This window comes from Cervus canadensis, chromosome 18, assembly GCF_019320065.1.
Source record: "Cervus canadensis isolate Bull #8, Minnesota chromosome 18, ASM1932006v1, whole genome shotgun sequence".
NCBI classification, from domain to species: domain Eukaryota; kingdom Metazoa; phylum Chordata; class Mammalia; order Artiodactyla; family Cervidae; genus Cervus; species Cervus canadensis.
Genome location: NC_057403.1, coordinates 15,958,112 through 15,974,788, shown reverse-complemented (window position 1 = coordinate 15,974,788; position 16,677 = coordinate 15,958,112). Strand labels below are relative to the sequence as shown.

At 58.0% G+C, this 16,677-nt stretch overlaps 1 protein-coding gene across 3 annotated transcripts in view; it reads right to left on the bottom strand.

The window, feature by feature from the left end:
• The window catches only part of GRIK5 (glutamate ionotropic receptor kainate type subunit 5), a 61,459-nt gene extending 45,204 nt beyond the window's left edge, over positions 1 to 16,255 (bottom strand). Inside the window, exons 1-11 of one of the 3 annotated variants that reach the window (XM_043434951.1) lie at positions 16,014 to 16,255; positions 12,267 to 12,395; positions 11,794 to 11,958; positions 9,033 to 9,130; positions 8,775 to 8,940; positions 5,905 to 6,083; positions 3,874 to 3,927; positions 3,633 to 3,794; positions 1,746 to 1,898; positions 1,395 to 1,499; positions 1,153 to 1,260 (exon numbers count right to left, since the gene is read on the bottom strand). In XM_043434951.1, coding sequence (XP_043290886.1) covers positions 1,153 to 1,260; positions 1,395 to 1,499; positions 1,746 to 1,898; positions 3,633 to 3,794; positions 3,874 to 3,927; positions 5,905 to 6,083; positions 8,775 to 8,940; positions 9,033 to 9,130; positions 11,794 to 11,958; positions 12,267 to 12,345 — 1,269 coding nt within the window. In that variant the 5' untranslated portion in view covers positions 12,346 to 12,395; positions 16,014 to 16,255. Of the gene's footprint in view, positions 1 to 1,152; positions 1,261 to 1,394; positions 1,500 to 1,745; positions 1,899 to 3,632; positions 3,795 to 3,873; positions 3,928 to 5,904; positions 6,084 to 8,774; positions 8,941 to 9,032; positions 9,131 to 11,793; positions 11,959 to 12,266; positions 12,396 to 16,013 lie in introns of those variants that run through there. The other 2 variants (XM_043434952.1, XM_043434954.1) reach the window with 2 other exon arrangements.
• Between the last annotated feature and the right edge of the window lie 422 nt (positions 16,256 to 16,677).

Sequence of the window (16,677 nt, the reverse complement as noted above, 5' to 3'; positions counted from 1 at the left end):
TGGCCCTTCTCCAGAGGAACGCGAGGCCCACACTAGGTCAGGAGTTCCCCAGGGACCGAGGGGATGGCTCAGCGTGCGACGCGCTGCTTTAGGGGCCTCTGCCGTCCTGCGGAGCCCATGTAAGCCTCCCGAGCTCAGCGTCCACAGCTATCGGCCAGCCCGGCTCACAGTGACCGGGGGGCTCCCCCGAGACAATGGACGCTACCCGGGCAGGGACCCACTGCTCTGAAGCCCAGCGGCTCGGGGCACCCTCCTGCTCCCCAGGTCCTGAGCATCTCCCCTCCCTGACCTCCTGGCAGGAGGCAGAGGGTGCAGGGGACAGGGCAGGGGTTCCAAGTATGTCCCTCAGCTCCAGCCAGGACCCACCTTGTAAACTGCTTCCTGACCATCAAAAGGAGAAAGATAGGAGCAGCTGAGAGGTTTAAAGAGTGACACCTGCCAGGGCCTAGCATGGTGCCTGATGTGAGAGCAGGTTCATAAATCCTCACTGACACACAAAGGCTCCTTGGTCTCTGACCTGGTAAGACGTAGGACTGGCACCCCAGGGGCTACAGGACCATGATCATGCCAGGGCTCAGGAGGAGGGGACTGGACCTTCAGAGCACAGTGCTTAAGACCCAGGCTGCGGAGATTCAGAGACGTGGCGTCGTCCCTTTTGGCCATGCCTTATACTTGCTGTGTGTCCTGGCCAAGTCGCTTAACCTCTCTGAGCCTCTTCAAGATGGATATTAAATAAGGTGGCGTGTGTCAATATGCTCGGAGGGCAAATGTGACAAAATGAACTCTCCCGCGATGGTGATTCACGGGGGCCCACCCTGGGCCGGGCGCCGTGCGAGGCCCTGCCTGTGGTGCCAGTGGAATGCTCACGCTGAGAGCAGTTCCCGTCTCTGGCAGGCATCGGCAGGCTGGCAGCTCCCAAGGCTGGACCTGGCTCTGAGGTCAGAGTCTGTGCCTGCTGAGGCTCCAGCAGCAATTAGGTGGGTGACATCTTGTCCACAGTCAGGGGTTGTCGGGTGCCCGGGTGGCATCTCCCCTGTTCTGGGTTTTGGGCCAGCCCTGGCAATGCCTCCCGCCTCCTCACTAGGACCGGGCCGGGGCACCACTCAGCAAAGGCCGCTGCATCCACGGCCCACCCCCACGAGGGCCACTCACCAGGATGGTCGTAACCACCAGCGTCTTGTTGGCTAGCGTCTGCGACAGGTTGATGTCCAGGGTGGTGGCGTTCATGGCCAGCGTCCGGTTAGAGTACCACACCCCGATCTGGGGCAGAGAGGGCGCTGTCAGCACAGGCATTTCCACCCCCCACCCCCGAGGATGCCTCAGCCCTTGGGCCCTGCCCTACCCTCGCCCCCCACCCCACCAAGGCCCCCCGGCATCGCCCTGGGGAAGCTCACCTCCCGGTGGCCCTGCCGAGACTTCTCCAAGATGCGCAGCGTGTAGTTGGTCCTCTGCCCTTTGCTGTTGAACTCGACCCGCCCGGTCAGCCCGTCATACTCTACCTAGCAGGGCGGGAGGAGGGCAGAGGGAGGGGTGGCAGGGGCCCGGAGGGAGGAGACAGAGAGAGAGGGAGAGGGACCAGGAAGGACCACAGGTGAACAGCACAGACGGAGGAAAGCCAGGCCCAGAGAGAGCAAGGAGGCGGGGGAGTGGGGTCGGAGGTGCAGGGGGCGCGGGGAGACACAGTGAGTGCCCCCGCGCCCAGGCAGGCTGCAGCGCCCCCTCGGCCCGCCCCGCTCCGCGCTCACCATGCGCAGGTAGTTCATGAGGCTGGTCCCGTGGGGCCAAATGTTGGCCGACGTACAGGCCAGCGGCTTCACGCCGATCTCCTGGCTGCGGTTCAGCTCCCGGACGGCGCTCACCACCACGTGCACGGCGTCAAACATCAGGGCAGCCGACAGCTGGGGGGTGGACGGTGGGGTGGGGGGCAGAGTTCAGCCAAGGGAGGCCGGAAGCTCCGTGGTGTTTACCCCCAAGCCCTCAGACATTTCTCTCTCCAGGAATGTAAAATCATGAGGTCAGGAGCGAGGAGGGGTTTCTCGGGGGTCGGAGATGGCAGGGCGAAGGGCAAGCAGGCTGCCCGAGCCGTTGTCAGGGCAGCTTTTCCTGTGGGGCATGTGTCTTGGGAAGGGCACATCCAAGAGGGTTTGCCTGGACGGCCAGCTGTCACCCCCATAGCGGGGAGGTTCGTGGGCACAGAAATCCATGCGTCCGTGTGGTTGACATGGGGTCATGGAGGAGGGGAAGGGAGACAGTCACAGCCCGTGTCCAGGGACACACTTATGTGGGCGGGGCTGGACAAACGTGCATATTTGTCTATACATGGGGGAGGGGCGTCATGTACAGGAAACAGGAGGGCAGAAGGGTTATGAGCCCGCAGCCGGGTGGCAGATGACTCCACTAGAGGCCTGGCTCTGCTATTAATATTTCCTACAGAGAGCTGAGTCCACATCCCTCCCCAAATCTCTGCTTCCTCCCTGATAAAAGTAAAGGTAACAGTTAACTCTGCCTCTGAGTGCTTATGTGGGATTCCAGGGAGAGAACGCATGCAAAGAGCTCAGAACAGCACCTGGCACTCAGCAAGGGCTCGACACGCACAGGCTGCTGAGCTGTGTCTGTGAATTCGGGACGTGTGTCTTGGAGAACATGGGAGAATGTGTCTCAGCGGGCTGGGTGTGACGGTCTGAGTAGCCGTGTGGTGTCGGTAGGTGCAGGGTGCGGACAGATGTGCATCTGTCCTTGTATGTACATGAGGGCCCTGCACGCACACGTCTGAATGCGTGGCTCGGCGTCTGTGTAAGTTTCTGTGCACGAAGGTGTGTCTTCTCGGTACCCTGGTGTCTGACTAGATGTCTGTGAACAAATACACATTAAGTATGCATCTTTTGTATGTCTGCATTTATTCAACACATGTTTTTGGACATCTATCCTGAGCCAGCTGGTTTTAGGTGTGGGGATACAATAATGAACAAAACAGACAGCAAACCCCTGCCCTCATGGAACTTACAACCTAAATCTCTACAAATACATCTAAGCACAATATAGAGCAAGCCACGGGGTGATTAGATAAGCAAAGACAGGTGCTGTGGAGAAAAACCCAGCAGGGGAGGGGGCTAAACCGTGGATGTGTGTTAGTCTCTCAGTCATGTCCGTATTCGACTCTCTGACCCCATGGACTGTAGCCCTCCAGGCTCCTCTGTCCATGGGATTCTCCAGGCAAGAATACTGGAGTGGGTTGCCATTTCCTTCTCCAGGGGATCTTCCCGACCCAGGGATGGAACTTGGGTCTCTCGCATTGCAAATAATGGGTAGTTGGCCATTTTTAAAATGGGGGGGGCATTTGAGCAGTAACTTGGTGATGAGCGAATCGCTAGCTCCCTGGGGATGTACACGCAGAGCAGCAGGAAGAGCCAGTGCAAAGGCCCTGGGGTATGTGTGTGCTGGGGCACCTGGAGGTGTGGCTGGAGCAGGTGGAGAGGAAGAAATGGGTCAGACTCAACCCCAGGGCTGCACCATGAGGCCTCCTGGCTGTACTCAGAAAGCAAGAGGGGTACCAGGGGGTTCTGAGCACAATCGGCCGAAGCCTAAAGGGGCCCCGGAAGTGTCTGTGTGCTGGGAGGAGGGCGCAAGCTCACCGCAGGGCCGGGGTAGGTGCTGGCTTCACAGTTCTCCCTCCAGGACATGTTGAGGCTGCGCACGAACTCAGGATAGAAGGGGTGCGAGGTGTTGAACATGGAGAAGCCCAGGATGTTGGAGGAGTCCTCCACGACCCCGTCCAAGTGCAGGATGGGGAAGTCCTGGGGCCGAGAAGAGGGCGTGAGGCTGGGGTGGGCCCGCCTGGGGCAGAGGCGGGTGGGGGCTGCAGGGGGTACGCACCATGGTGGTGAGGATGTACTTATAAAACGCTGAAGTCATTCCCAGCTCCGAGGCCTGGAGAACAAAGGAGGCAGAAATGGGGAGAAGCCGAGAGACACCCCGTGGGAAACAGTAAGAGACACCCGGGGACAGAGAGAGACAGGGAAAAGGAGATGCATGGAGACAGAGGGAGACCTCGGCCCCTCCCATCCCACAGGGTGGCTGGCGCCCCAGGTGGGAGGAAGATTTTGTTGGAGGGAGAATGACGCCCTCAAGTGCCCACCTTTCTCTTTAGGTCACTTAGAAGACTACTTTCTGGAGACAGCCAAAGGGACACCTCAGAAAAAGGGTGGCGGAAGGGTAGGTAATCTTAACTTTAACCCCCAGGTTGCCCCAAAGCCAAGTTTGAGGCTGCTAATGTGTAGGGCTCAGCCTGGTCACAGGTCAGAAAAACTACACCTTGCCATTTTTAAAAGCACTTTGCCATGAAAGGATGTGCATTTAAATCTCAAGATTTGGGGGAATTCCCTGGAGGTTCAGTGGTCAGGACTCTACACTTCTACTGCAGGGGGCACAGGTTCGATCCCCGGGGTGGGGGGGGGGGTGGGAACTAATAGCCCACCTGCCCGCAGCTTGGCCAAAAAAGGAAAAAATTTAGAAAATAAAAAATAAATAACTCTCAAGATTCACATTCTCACAGTCCTCAAGAACAAAGCTAGAAGACACCTTAGGTCTGCAGCGCCCAGTTCTGTCCCACTCAGATCATTAGAATAGGAAATGGCACCGGCCTGCATGGCAAGAGCTGTTAGCGCATGGTTACAGCCCCTTCCAGGACGGGAAAGGGCGGGCCAGAAAGGAAGGTGATCACTGGTCACCCGCTCACACAGGAGCGGCTGGGACCCTGGCCCAGGGCTGCCCTGCCTGCCTTGAGAACCCAAAGTCTTTTCTCTCAGACGCCTGCCTCAAGAGCCCTGTGGATTCTGTCACACTTCTTCCTAGAAGCTACACTCAGCAATGACATATGGTTTTAATTTTTTAAAAGCTGGAGAAAAATAAATAATACAGATTAGATTATAAGGAAAATTAAGAGCAGGGAACAATGAATGATTAATGAATGTGGGTCACTGGTGGGTGGCACTTGGAGGGCCCTGGGGTGGGAGGAGAAGGTCCTGGGACTGGCCTATCCTGGGTGGCCCTGAGCCAGTCCATCTCTTCCCCCCAAATCCCTGCTTCTTTATTCACAAAATGGTATCATGCTTGCCCTGCAGGGTGGGATGAGAGCCAAACACACATATATATACTGTGCTATATGCTAAGTCCCTTTAGTCATGTTCATCTCCTTGTGACCCCATGGACTGTAGCCCATCAGGCTCCTCTGTTCATGGGATTCTCCAGGCAAGAATGCTGGACTGGGTTGCCATGCCCTCCTCCAGGGGATCTTCCTGACCCAGGGATTGAACCTGCGTTTCTTACATCTCCTGCATTGCCAGGGCGGGGGGCGGGGGTCTTCTTTACCACTAGTGCCACCTGGGAGGCCTATATAATATATTTTTTTGGCTGAGCCATGCAGCTTGTGCAATACTAGTTCTCCAACCAGGGATGGAACCCATGTTCCCTACAGTGGAAGTGTAGAACCTTAACCACTGGACCACCAGGGAATTCCCGAGAGCCAAATTAAAGAAGACATGCAAACGCCCCAACCAGAGTAGGACAAGCACTCAGTAAAGACCGCAGTGCACTCCCAGTACGCCAACATCTGCTCTGGGCCAGGGGCCATCCGGGTGCCTCCCCGCCATTCCCTCATTTACCCTCATGGCAGCCCAATGAGGTAGGAAGTATTCTCAAAAAGGGGAGGCAACTGTCCAGGATCCAACCAGGGGTGCAAGCGGGAAGAGACAGAACTTCCTGGTTAGTGTTTGCACGTGAGAAGCGGGACTCCGGACCGCCATGCAACCACTGATGCCCGTGGGCCTTGGCTGACTTGCTCTGTCACCCCCATGTTTCTGTTCTTGACCCTGCAGGGAATCAGAGATGGGGCAGGGAGGGACCCACCTTACGGAGAATGAGGTGGGAGATGGATGCGTTGGCGTCAATGATGATGGTGGACACTTTGTCGTCACGGATCTCCTTGAGCAGCGGCGTGGGGTCCCGGCTGTCATCCAGCATCCTCACAGACAGCGTCTCCTTGGAGATGAGGAAGCCGCGCACCAGCTCCTCCAATCGCAGCAGGCCTGAGGGAGGGAAGGGGCCCTGCGTTAGAGCCCCTCCGTGCGCCTGGCTGGGAGTGGCCGCTCCCTGCTCCCTGGCACGGGGTAGCTGGGGAGAGGACGCGGGGCAGCTGTCCAGAGCGCAGCTGGCTCTCTTGGGGCGCTGGGCCAGGACCTCCCCTGACCTCCACATGCCTGTCTCCTGCCACCTTTCTGCCCCCAAGGGGCTGCATCACAGGCACGCACACTTCGCACGTGCGGAGCCGCAATCTGCTCTTCTCGCCAAACCACCAGTCTCTCAGGGTCAGTGCACAACTCCAGCCGGCCAGGCGCTCAGGCCAAACCCTTTGATGGCAGCCTGGCTTCCTCTCCGTCTCACATCAGCGCCCAATCCACCCAGGCTTGAGTTTCAAAGCATACCCCGTGGCGCCGAGCCACCATCACCGCCCTGGCCCAGGCCGCTGCCATCTCCTGCCTGTTACGATGGCCACACTGCCCCGCACCCCTGGGAGAGCCTGTTCCCGGGGCAGCAGCCAGAACTGCGGTAAGCAGGTGTGTCCCCGTCTGTTCCGAACCCTCCAACGCCTTCTCATTTGTTCAGAGTGAAGGCCAAAGTCCTCAACGCCCCCAAGGCCCCACTCCACCTGCCCACGCGGCTCATCTCCCTGACCTCATCTCCTCTCACTCACTCTCAGCCATGCTGGCCTCCTCGTTCACACACACGCACATACACACACACACACAAACACACACACACGCCTGGTGGCCTCCGCGCCTGCTGTCCCCTCTGCCTGGAACACTCTTCTCCAGATCCCCACTCGGCTCCGTCCCTCACCACCTTCAGATCTGTACTCAAATGTCACCTCCTCAACAAGGCCCAAGCCCACCAGCCCATTTCAAATACCACCCCCTGCCCCAGCTCTCCCAGTTCGTCATCTTCCTCTATTTATCACAAGACTTTATATATATATACACACACACATACATATTTTTTTTTTTGGCTGTGCGTGCAACATGGGATCCCAGTTCCCCAACCAGGGATCGAACCCACAGCCCCTGCATTGGAAACTCGAGTCTTAACCACTGGACTGCCAGGGAAGTTCCTGTCCACAGGACTCAACACTGCTGGCTGGACCACGTCTCCTCTATGTTCACCGCCTGGCTCCTCTCATTAGCTCTGACAAGGGCAGGGACCCCTGGCCTGGCTCACGCACAGCCTCATCCCTAAGACCGAGAAGAACGTCTGGACCACAGCAAGTGTGCAGGAAATACATTATGAAAGAGGACTTCTTCCTGGAGGTGACTGAGCTCGGTCCTCTCTCTCTCAGCTGCACACCCACAGGCCCACCAGTCCCACCAGCCCCCTTGACGTCCCCACTTGACTGTCTCAAGGACACCTCAAACCCACTGCATGCCCCAGAACTGACCGTCCCTTCCTCCTCGGGCAGGACCTGGTCACCGTCCATGACCCCTCTGGCCTTCCCTCACAATGCTCCTCAGATCCATTCTGGCCCCTCCAGCCCCTGCCACCACCTGAGCCCTAATCGAGACCATCCCTTGCCACCTCTGGGGGCTCTCCCTGCCACATCTCCTGTCGCTCTCCGAGTCTGCTGTCTACACGGCAGCCAAAGGGCCGAGAGAGCTCTTCCTGCGACACACCCGCCTGGTGCGGTCCTTGCTCCACCCTCCATCACTGGGCTTCCCTGATGTCTCAGTGGGTAAAGAGTCCACCTGCAATGCAGGAGACACAGGAGACACATCTGTCTTCCATCCCTGGGTGGGGAAGATCCCTTGGAGGAGGAAATGGCAACCCACTCCAGTATTTTTGCCTGGGAAATCCCATGGACAGAGGAGCCCGGCGGGCTACAGTCCATGGGGTCGCAAAAGAGTCGGACACGACTGAGCGACTTAGCACATCGTCTTCAGGATAAAACACAAGGCCCGGAGCGATGGAGCCCCATCTCCGGGTCCTGCTTCATTACTCCTGCACGGGCGGCATCTTTGAGCCTCCCTGGGCCTTGCCTCTGCCTTGCTTTCTACTCAGTACCCACGCCTTCCCTCCTCTCCCACCTCAACTCATCCCCACCCTTCAGGTCCAGCATAAAGGTCCCTTCCTCTGGGAGGCGGACACTGAGGCTCTCAGACCAGGGTAGGATCACCCCCCACTTAACTCCTGAGAGCTCGCATCGCTCTGAATCAAACTGCTCGACCGCCGTGCGGCCCAGTGGCCCCGGAGCTCCGGGAAGTCGGGGACCGAGCCTAGCACTACTCACTGAGGAAACGCCGAGACCCAGCAGGGGCCTGCTTGGAGTCATGCTTAGTGATTATCTGCACATTAAATGGTCTCTTTGGGGTGGGGAAGTGAGAAGGGGGGTGGCCTATGGAACCAGAGATCTGGGTTCCTAAAGGGAAAGGGATGCAGGGACAAGGAGAGACTGTGTCTGACTCCCCCAGACCTTACAACCAGGGCGCACAAGTGACTGTGAGAGATTAGATCTCTTGGGAAGAGCAGTTTGGGGAAACAGAAAACAAAGCCTCCTGCTCTCCTCCCTCGTGGGAATTCCCTGGCAGTCCAGCAGTTAGGGCTCCGCATTCTCACCGCCAAGGGCCCAGGTTTGACCCCTGGTCGGGGAACTAAGATCCCTCAAGCCGCAAGGCATGGCCAACAAAATCAAAGAAGTAAAAATGAAATAAAAAACCGTTCTCCTCCCTCACACTCGGCCTTGGCGCAGATGAGGCTGGCTGAGGGGTAGTTGAAGGACTTGAGGATCCGGGAGACGGCCAGACTGACGTCCTCGTTACTAGGGTACAAGCTGACGGACGCGAAGCGGAGGTACTGAAGGCGGGGTGTCTCCTCGGGACCCACCTTGATGTGGGGGATCTAAACAGAGAAGAACTTGTGCTTCCATCCTGCTCCCCCTCCCCAGCCCTCACCCTCCAGGGACCCATCCCCCACCCCAGGCTCCCCCTCACCTCCTTCTCTCCACAGATATGGCTCACGGTGGAGGCAGACGCGGGGCTGGAGGAGGGTCCCAGGACAGACACAACCCCCTTGGGCAGGATCTGACACACTGTGAGGGGCAGGAAGAGACCGCAGATTCAGGCACTTGCTTCCTCTTTTCTGACCCCGCCCTTGGGGACCCTTCCCTGGCCCGGGAGAGAACCCGACACTCCACATATGGCTGCCTGATCCTTCTCCCCGTGCCGGCACCTGGAGGCCCGATCCCTGACCAGGCCCATCGCAGGGGAAAACAACAGAGGGGCCACGAGACACAGGGAGACAGGGAGACAGGCCAACGGACGGCCAGGTCAGAGCAAGAGAGAAACAAAGAGGGCAAGAGGACACCAAGGACCTCCTTCTGGCTGCAAATCCAGTGTCTGGTTTCTCAGCCTTTGTCTTTGTCAACCTTTTTAACCACACAAAACCTAGGATACTGGGCTTCCCAGGCGGCTCAGTGGTAAAAGAATCAATCCACCTGCCAGTGCAGGAGACACAGGAGACGCACGTTCCATCCCTGGGTCAGGAAGATCCCCTGGAGGAGGAAATGGTAACCTGCTCTAGTATTCTTGCCTGGAGAATCCCATGGACAGAGGACGCGGGTGGGCTGTAGTGCATGGTGGGGGGGTCATCCAACACCCCTTCTACCCCGAACTGATAGCCAAGGCTCCCTCTATGCTCTACACCCCAAACACCTTTCCTCTGTTGCATTTACTGGCTCTCTTCCCTCTTCTTTCTCCTTATACACGTGTGCGTCTCTGGGCTGGGAGGCAGGCAGAGTCTTGTTTTCACCTGCCCCGTGCTCATCCCCATGGCAGAACATGAACTTTCCCTCGGGGAAGCACATGGTTCCCAGAACTGATTGATTCCTGACCCAGGATCAAAGAATCACATTGTCCTGGCCACGGGGATCGGTTCAGAGATGGGGACGGGCTCAAACTAGGCCATTGAGAGCCTTCCCCAGGTCCGCTGCTAAAATTATCCCTGGCTTTGCTAAACTGGAGAGATGTAAAGTTTTGACCAGTTGTGGCCATCCTGACACCAGCTGGGGAGGGCATTCCTGAAAACAAAACCAACTGAGAGGAAAGTAGGACCCAGAGAGGAAGACGCAGAGCTTCCTGGAACATCACTTGAGTATCTGCATGCCAGAAACAATCCAGGGATATCATTCGAGGACCTGGATCCAAGCAAGCCCCAAATTAATCTTCAGGTCATTTTGCTGTTGTTCAGTCACCAAGTCGTGTCTGACTCTTTGCAACCCCGTGGACTGCACCATGGCAGGCTCCCTTGTCCTCTACTATCTCCCCGAGGTTTGCTCAGATTCATGTCCATTGAGTCGGTGATGCCATCTAACTGTCTCATCCTCTGCCGCCCCCTTGTCCTTTTGCCCTCAATCTTTCCCAGCATCAGGGCCTTTAGCAACATGACCTGATAAGTTGTTTTTCTTAAGTCAGCCTGAGTTGGGTTTCTGCCACCCAACAGAGAGCATCGTAACTAAACATTTCATTTTCCTCCAAACTTACTACCTACGTGCCTTCTGTGTTGGTGAGGGGGGCGGGGTCACCATTCACACACACCACATCCCTGGAAATGATCCTCAGCTTTGATCTTTCTCCTAATGGTCAAGTCACCAAGTCCTGTCTCATTTCTGTACTCAAATTTTCTCACATCTTTCCCTCTCTCTTCAACCCCTCCTCCCCTGTCCTACCTAGGGGTGTCAACTCAGGCACTCACCAGCCTCCTCATGAGCCACCCAAATCTAGCCTCTAATTTCCACTTTCACCAGCTCCCTGCTCCAAACCCATCAATGACTCCCCACTGCCTGCACATGAAGATGGCATCTTTCAGCCTCCTCGAGCTGACCTGTCAACCTGCCCAGCCTCACCTCCCACCACCCAGCTATACTCCAGTCTCTCACGATCCTTGCACACAAGTCCTGAGCCCAGGTGGTCAGGCTGAGTGCAACCCCACACCGTGTTCCTTGGCTCCAAACACTCGGTCCTCCCCTCTGCCCCAGCTCCAGACCACAGGCACGTGCCTGGAACACCATCTGCCTCCACACCCTCCAACCCAGCCTCTCAATTTGTGTTCTGTGCTACTCCAGCCAAAAAAGTCTAGGCGTCACTGGACCCCATTTGGCCTCTCAAAGATCTGAAACAAACATGAACAAAATAAAGGCTCTGACAAGGTCTGCAGGGAAGAAATCTGTCTAAAACTCGTTTGAAGGCCACATCTCCCACAAGTCTGTATTCCCAGCACGTCTGTTCAAGGGACATTCGCTCAGTCTGTGAGTATTCAGTAGACTCATGCATCCCCTACTAGAGGGCTGCTTGTGTTTCACAGGCTAGATCTTGAGCAATGCCTCTCATTCTAGATCCTGCTCATGTTTCAGAGCTCAGTTTCAGGTTAGTCTTCTCCAGAACACCTGCGCTGTCCCTGCCCCTGAGGCCCCCAGCCCCACTGGCTGGGGCCCTCGTTACTTAGCTCTGGGGGCTAAGCATCCCCAACCAGTCATGAAGCTTGTCTTTCAAATGAGGCCCTCGGGTCCTCCAGGGCAGCACCCAGGCTGGAGCTCTCCCTGCTGCCCCACACACTCAGCAGCGCCATCTCTGGGAAGGAGGAGGCAGTGCAGCCATGAAGGAAGGGGCAGAGGAGGCCAGAATAGGTTAGGCTGAGGGAGGGATGGAGGCAGCAGCCCAGCCTGCCTCACCCCCGCCCCCCCGTGGCCCTGCTCACTGGTGTCCGTGGTCTCGTACTGGCTGTCCCGCTGCAGCTCAAAGATGTCCACTTCCACGCGGGCCTTGGCTGGGACCTCGATGATCCCGTTGATCTGCTCCCGGGCCAGGGCCAGGGCCAGACGTTCGCCGCGGCCACACACGGTCTGGTCGTCCAGGATGGCAGCTGAGGGAACACAGGAGTTGGGGACTGTACTCTTGGGTCCTGAGGGAGGAGGGGCTGGGTTCCCGGACTCCTTGGCTCTGAGGTAGGGCTGCAGGTGGGGTGAAGGGGTCCAGACTCCTGAATCTGAGGTTGGAGAGACCTGGGATCCCGACTCCTAGGCTCAGGGGGAGGAAGGAGCTGGGCAGGGGCTGCCAGACTGCGGCCCAGATCCCTGGTTCCTGAGGGACGGGCATGATCAGAGAAGAGCCCCAGGGCCCAGTGGGAGGGTCTGTGCAGAGGCGGGGCGGAGGGGGGCTTTAGGGCCTCACCCATGCGCAGTGATGAGAGCACCTGGCAGCTGGGGCTGGCGAAGGCAACAATCAGCAGCAGCAGCAGCTCAGCCGGCATCTTCCTCCCCTCCTCATGGGGACGCAGCTGCCGCGGCCCCCACTCGCCACCTGCAGGGAGACCCCCCCGCCCACAGGGAAATTGCCGAAATGGGGACTTCTGAGCCCCTGGACTGCCGGATGGGGTGGTGACCACAAAGCCTGGGACACAGTTGCTGAGCTCTGAAGGGCCCTGCCCTCATTAGAGCTGACAGTACTGAAGGCATCGCTGGGGGCACTGAGACTCAGAGGAGACTAGCAGTGGGGAGGGGGAGCAAAGCTCACAGCACCCCAGCACCGAGGGGGAGAAGAACTGATGGAGAATGTTCACAGCTACCCAAAAGGGAGGGAGATATGAAAAGGATCTCAGGTAAGAGCAGATTCCAGGGACTATCTCCACCCCAATAGGAAACCAGGAAGTGCCACCCCCCACCCAGTTCCGCCCCTGTCTCTGGGCAGGCAGCTGTTACTAGGCAACAGAAACCGGCTGGAGAGGATGCAGTGGTTGCTAGGCAACCCCATCCCAGGCCTCACTTGCCACCTTCCTGACGTCCCTGGTTCCCACAATCCCACGGGGAGAGAAGCCTGGACATCCGGGGTCTGGAGGGGAAAGTATCCGGGAGTTAAGAAACTTGGGAAGAGAAAGACACATGGAGACACACAGATGGAGACAGATGGGAAGATCCAAGGCACCTAAGGGGCTAAAAAAGAAAAAAGGAAAAAAAAAAAAAGAGTAATGAGAGAGAAAGACAAAAACAGACAGAGAGAAGAGAGGCTGGGGGTGGCAGAGATATGAAAAGACTCAGGAAAGGAGAAAGGGAAAATAGGCCAAAATATAAGGGAACAGAAAGATGATACGAAGACAAGAGAATTGGGAGAAACAATGGAGAGAAACAGAGAAGGAGAGTTGTAGGGAGAAGAGGACAGGACTAGGAAAGAGAAAGAAGAAGACAGAAGACAGGGAGACATGGAGACAGAGAGAGAAAGGGCAGGGCAGGGAAAGGAGGAGAGTGGGCAGGTAGAAGACAGGGAAATCAAGACACAGGAGGGGACTTCCCTGGTGGTCCAGTGGTTAGGACTCCATGCTCCCAGTGTAAGGGGTGCAGGTTCAATCCCTGGTAGGGGAACTAAGATTCCACATGCCAAGCAGTGTGACCAAAAAAAAAAAAGACACAGGGGGGACACAGAACAGAACATGAAGACAGAATGGAGAGAAGACACAAATCTACTCAAGATGCCACCAGAAAGCTGGATGGAAGGAGTGAATAAAGCGGGGGGGCCCTATCTGCTGAATCGCATGCCAAACTATGGCCCCCCCACCCTGCTCTAGGGAGCTGAAGACTAGCGGAAGGCAGTGAGTCTTTGCTTCCCACAATTGCTCCCAGTGCCCTTGCCTTCTGCTGGGGGACCACTAGGCAGGGATGAGTCTGGCCAACTGCATGGCTCCCCCTGGTCAAGGGCAGGGCCCCATGGGAAGGGACACTTGGGTTTCCATGGAAGAGGGTTCCTGAGAGGCCTGGAGTGGGGTGATGTGAGCCTGGGGGGCTCCCCACACGCCACTCATTCCCATGGGAGGAGGGCTTAGGCTGGGGAGATGGCAGAATGAGACCCACCAATGGAGGAGGCAGAAGCACACGGCAACACATCACATCATCCCTTGTAGCCAGAAAAACCTAGGCCAGGGCCACTGGAGACCCCCTAGGTCCCTGCTCTGCCGCCACCTCCCAGGTGACCTTGAACAGGTCCCTCTCTCTCAGGACCTCTGGGAAAGACAGGCTGGGGGTAGGAGGGCCTGCTGGACTGCCTGGGGCCTCTGGACTGTAATCTGCATCACAAGTGAAGCCCTGTCAAGGGTGCAGGATGGAAAGAAGCAGGGTGAACCCAGAAGGAGAACTCACAGGGACAGGGGTGTGGAGGGCGGGGCTAGGAGAGCGGCATGAGTGAGGGGTCATCCTGAGCTCCAGGGGCTTCTGGGGACAAATCAGGGAGGAGACTAGAAACATAAAGACCAAGAAGGAGACAGGGGCCAGAAAGGCAGGGACCCGCAGGTGGCAGACACAGGTGGGAGCTGAAAGAGACAGTCCAGGGACTGGGCTGGGGCAGCAGATGGACACAGAGGCACAGGAAGGCACAGACAGAAAGACAGGCAAACCAAAAGGAAGTAAGTTGGGCTCAATGAGAGAGAAGGACACACAGACATCACCTAGAAGTGAGACACCAGAGGGGACAGAGACAAGAGGGAGAGCGCACAGAGAGAGGAGGGCAGGGAATCAGGCCCAGAGACTTAAGCAGAGCCAGATAAAGATGGAAACACAGCAGCTGAGTGAGCGGAACGGGCCCTGCCAGGAGAGGAAGACAGACAAGTGGGCAAGTGAGAAATATCGCAAAGGAGAGAGGGCAAATGGGGTGAGGGATAGAGAGAAAAGATGAACAGAAACAGGAACGGAGGGGAGGAGAGAAATCGCCCAACTCTGACAAGGAGGGCTAGTCGGAAAGAGAGAGATGGAGAGAAAAGGTCTATGAGCCACACAGCTTCTCTGGAGAAGAGGAAAGACCAAGCAGGAGAGACAGACACAAGATTGAGAGACAGACTCCCCAACATGGAGAGAGGAGAAAGGAGAGTCAAAGAGGGAAACTGAGGGAGGGAAGAAGAGTGAGTGACCTGGAGGGGCACAGGCAGGGGACAAGCACCCACACACAGGAGCATCCATCCATCCATCCATCCGCACAGAGGAGCATCTTGGAAGCAGGTCAACCCTAGAGACTGCAAGCCCCAAGGCAAGGGGAGGAATGGGAGCCAGAAGCCAGGCAGGGGGATGCAGAAGGGGAAGAGAGAATAGGGGGCCAGGGAGATCACCGTGGGAAAGATAAAGTGGGCCACGAAGCAGGGCAGTGGCTAAGGAGTGAGGGATGGAGGAGACAGGATGAGGAGTGGATCTGGGGGAAGAAAGCAGAAAGTAAGAGAAGGAAGACGGCCTCCAAGCCCAGAGGTGGAGAGAGAGGCAGACAGGTGAGCAGAGGCCCAGACAAAGTGAACAGAGGGCAGTGGGGAGAGGCTGAGACCAGGCACAGGATCCTCCCAGACAGAGAGGAGACAGGAGAGTTTGGGGAGACGGAGGGAGGGGAGGGAGACGGGAAGATCCATAGAGACACACCAAGAAAGGGCTGGGCTCACCGCAAAGAGAAAGAAGTTGGACAGAGTCAGAGAGAGGTCCAAGAGACACATGAAATAGGAGATTCAAAAATGGAAAAAGACACTTCCAGGAGACAGAGACCAGCTGGGATGGGGCCCACGGTAGGTGGAGAGGATGAGGCTCAGGGGAAAGGAGAGAGACATGGAAACAGAGTGAGAGAGCAGAGCCGGTCACCGCGGACCAAGGCTGGAGAGCAGGGGCGGAGACCAGCCAGGAGTCCCGGAGGCGGAGTGAGATCGCAAGTCAGAGCCAAACCAGACCCTCAGGAGCCCAGCAGCTGGGGGGCTGGGGGGCATGGCTGAGCTGTGTAATGAGAAGAAGGGGTGAGGAAAGGCTGAGGGGGAAGGACGTGGGGAGATGGAGGGTGCAGGGCAGGCCCTTGGTGGGGGAGGGTGTCTGCCGCTCGGGGCAGTCGGGGGTATGTGGGCCCCCCACCAGCCGGCAGTGAGCCCAGCCTTCCAGGCCCAGGCCCAGCCCGCACCCTGCAGACACTCACGGATCCTGGTGGGACGGAGGGCTGGGCTCCCTCGAGGCCCGAGGATCGGATCGACAAGGGGGAGATGCTCCGGCGCTGGGCGGTGTGGCTGGGGCCGGGGGAGAGGGCAGTCCACAGGGCCCCCTCCCCCGCCTCCGGCGGTGGCCCCCAACTAATCCCAAACAGGGGGCTCCCCGGGGGGCAGGGAGGAAGGACAGGTGGAAGAGAAGAGGACGGACCAGGGAGGGGAGGAAGGGGAAAGGAGAAAATGGAGGAGGGAAGGGGAGAGAGGAGAGGGGGAAGGAGGGAGGAAGGTGAAAACGCAAGGGAGGGGGCACAGGCAGAGCCGGGGGAGGGGGAAGCCGGCCCAGGCAAGGGCCCCCGCCCCCTCCCCTAGCCGGGCCGGCCTGGGGGGGCCACGGCGGGCGAGGACTGGGTGGCGACAAGGAAGCCGGCCATCAGGAGAGGTGGGGGAGGGGAGGGCTGGGTGGGGGGGAGGGGGCCACCCCTTCCCCCCCTCCCCCCTGGAGCCCCGGGCCGGCCCTGGATGAGGAGGCAGGGGCCTGGAGTCCTCAAGCCCTCAGCCCGCACGGGGAAAGCATGCTGGGGGCGGGGAGAGGCGGACGAGTGGAGGGGCTGGGGGAGGATGGGGTGCTGGGAGACCCCGAGAAGAGCCGACGACGAC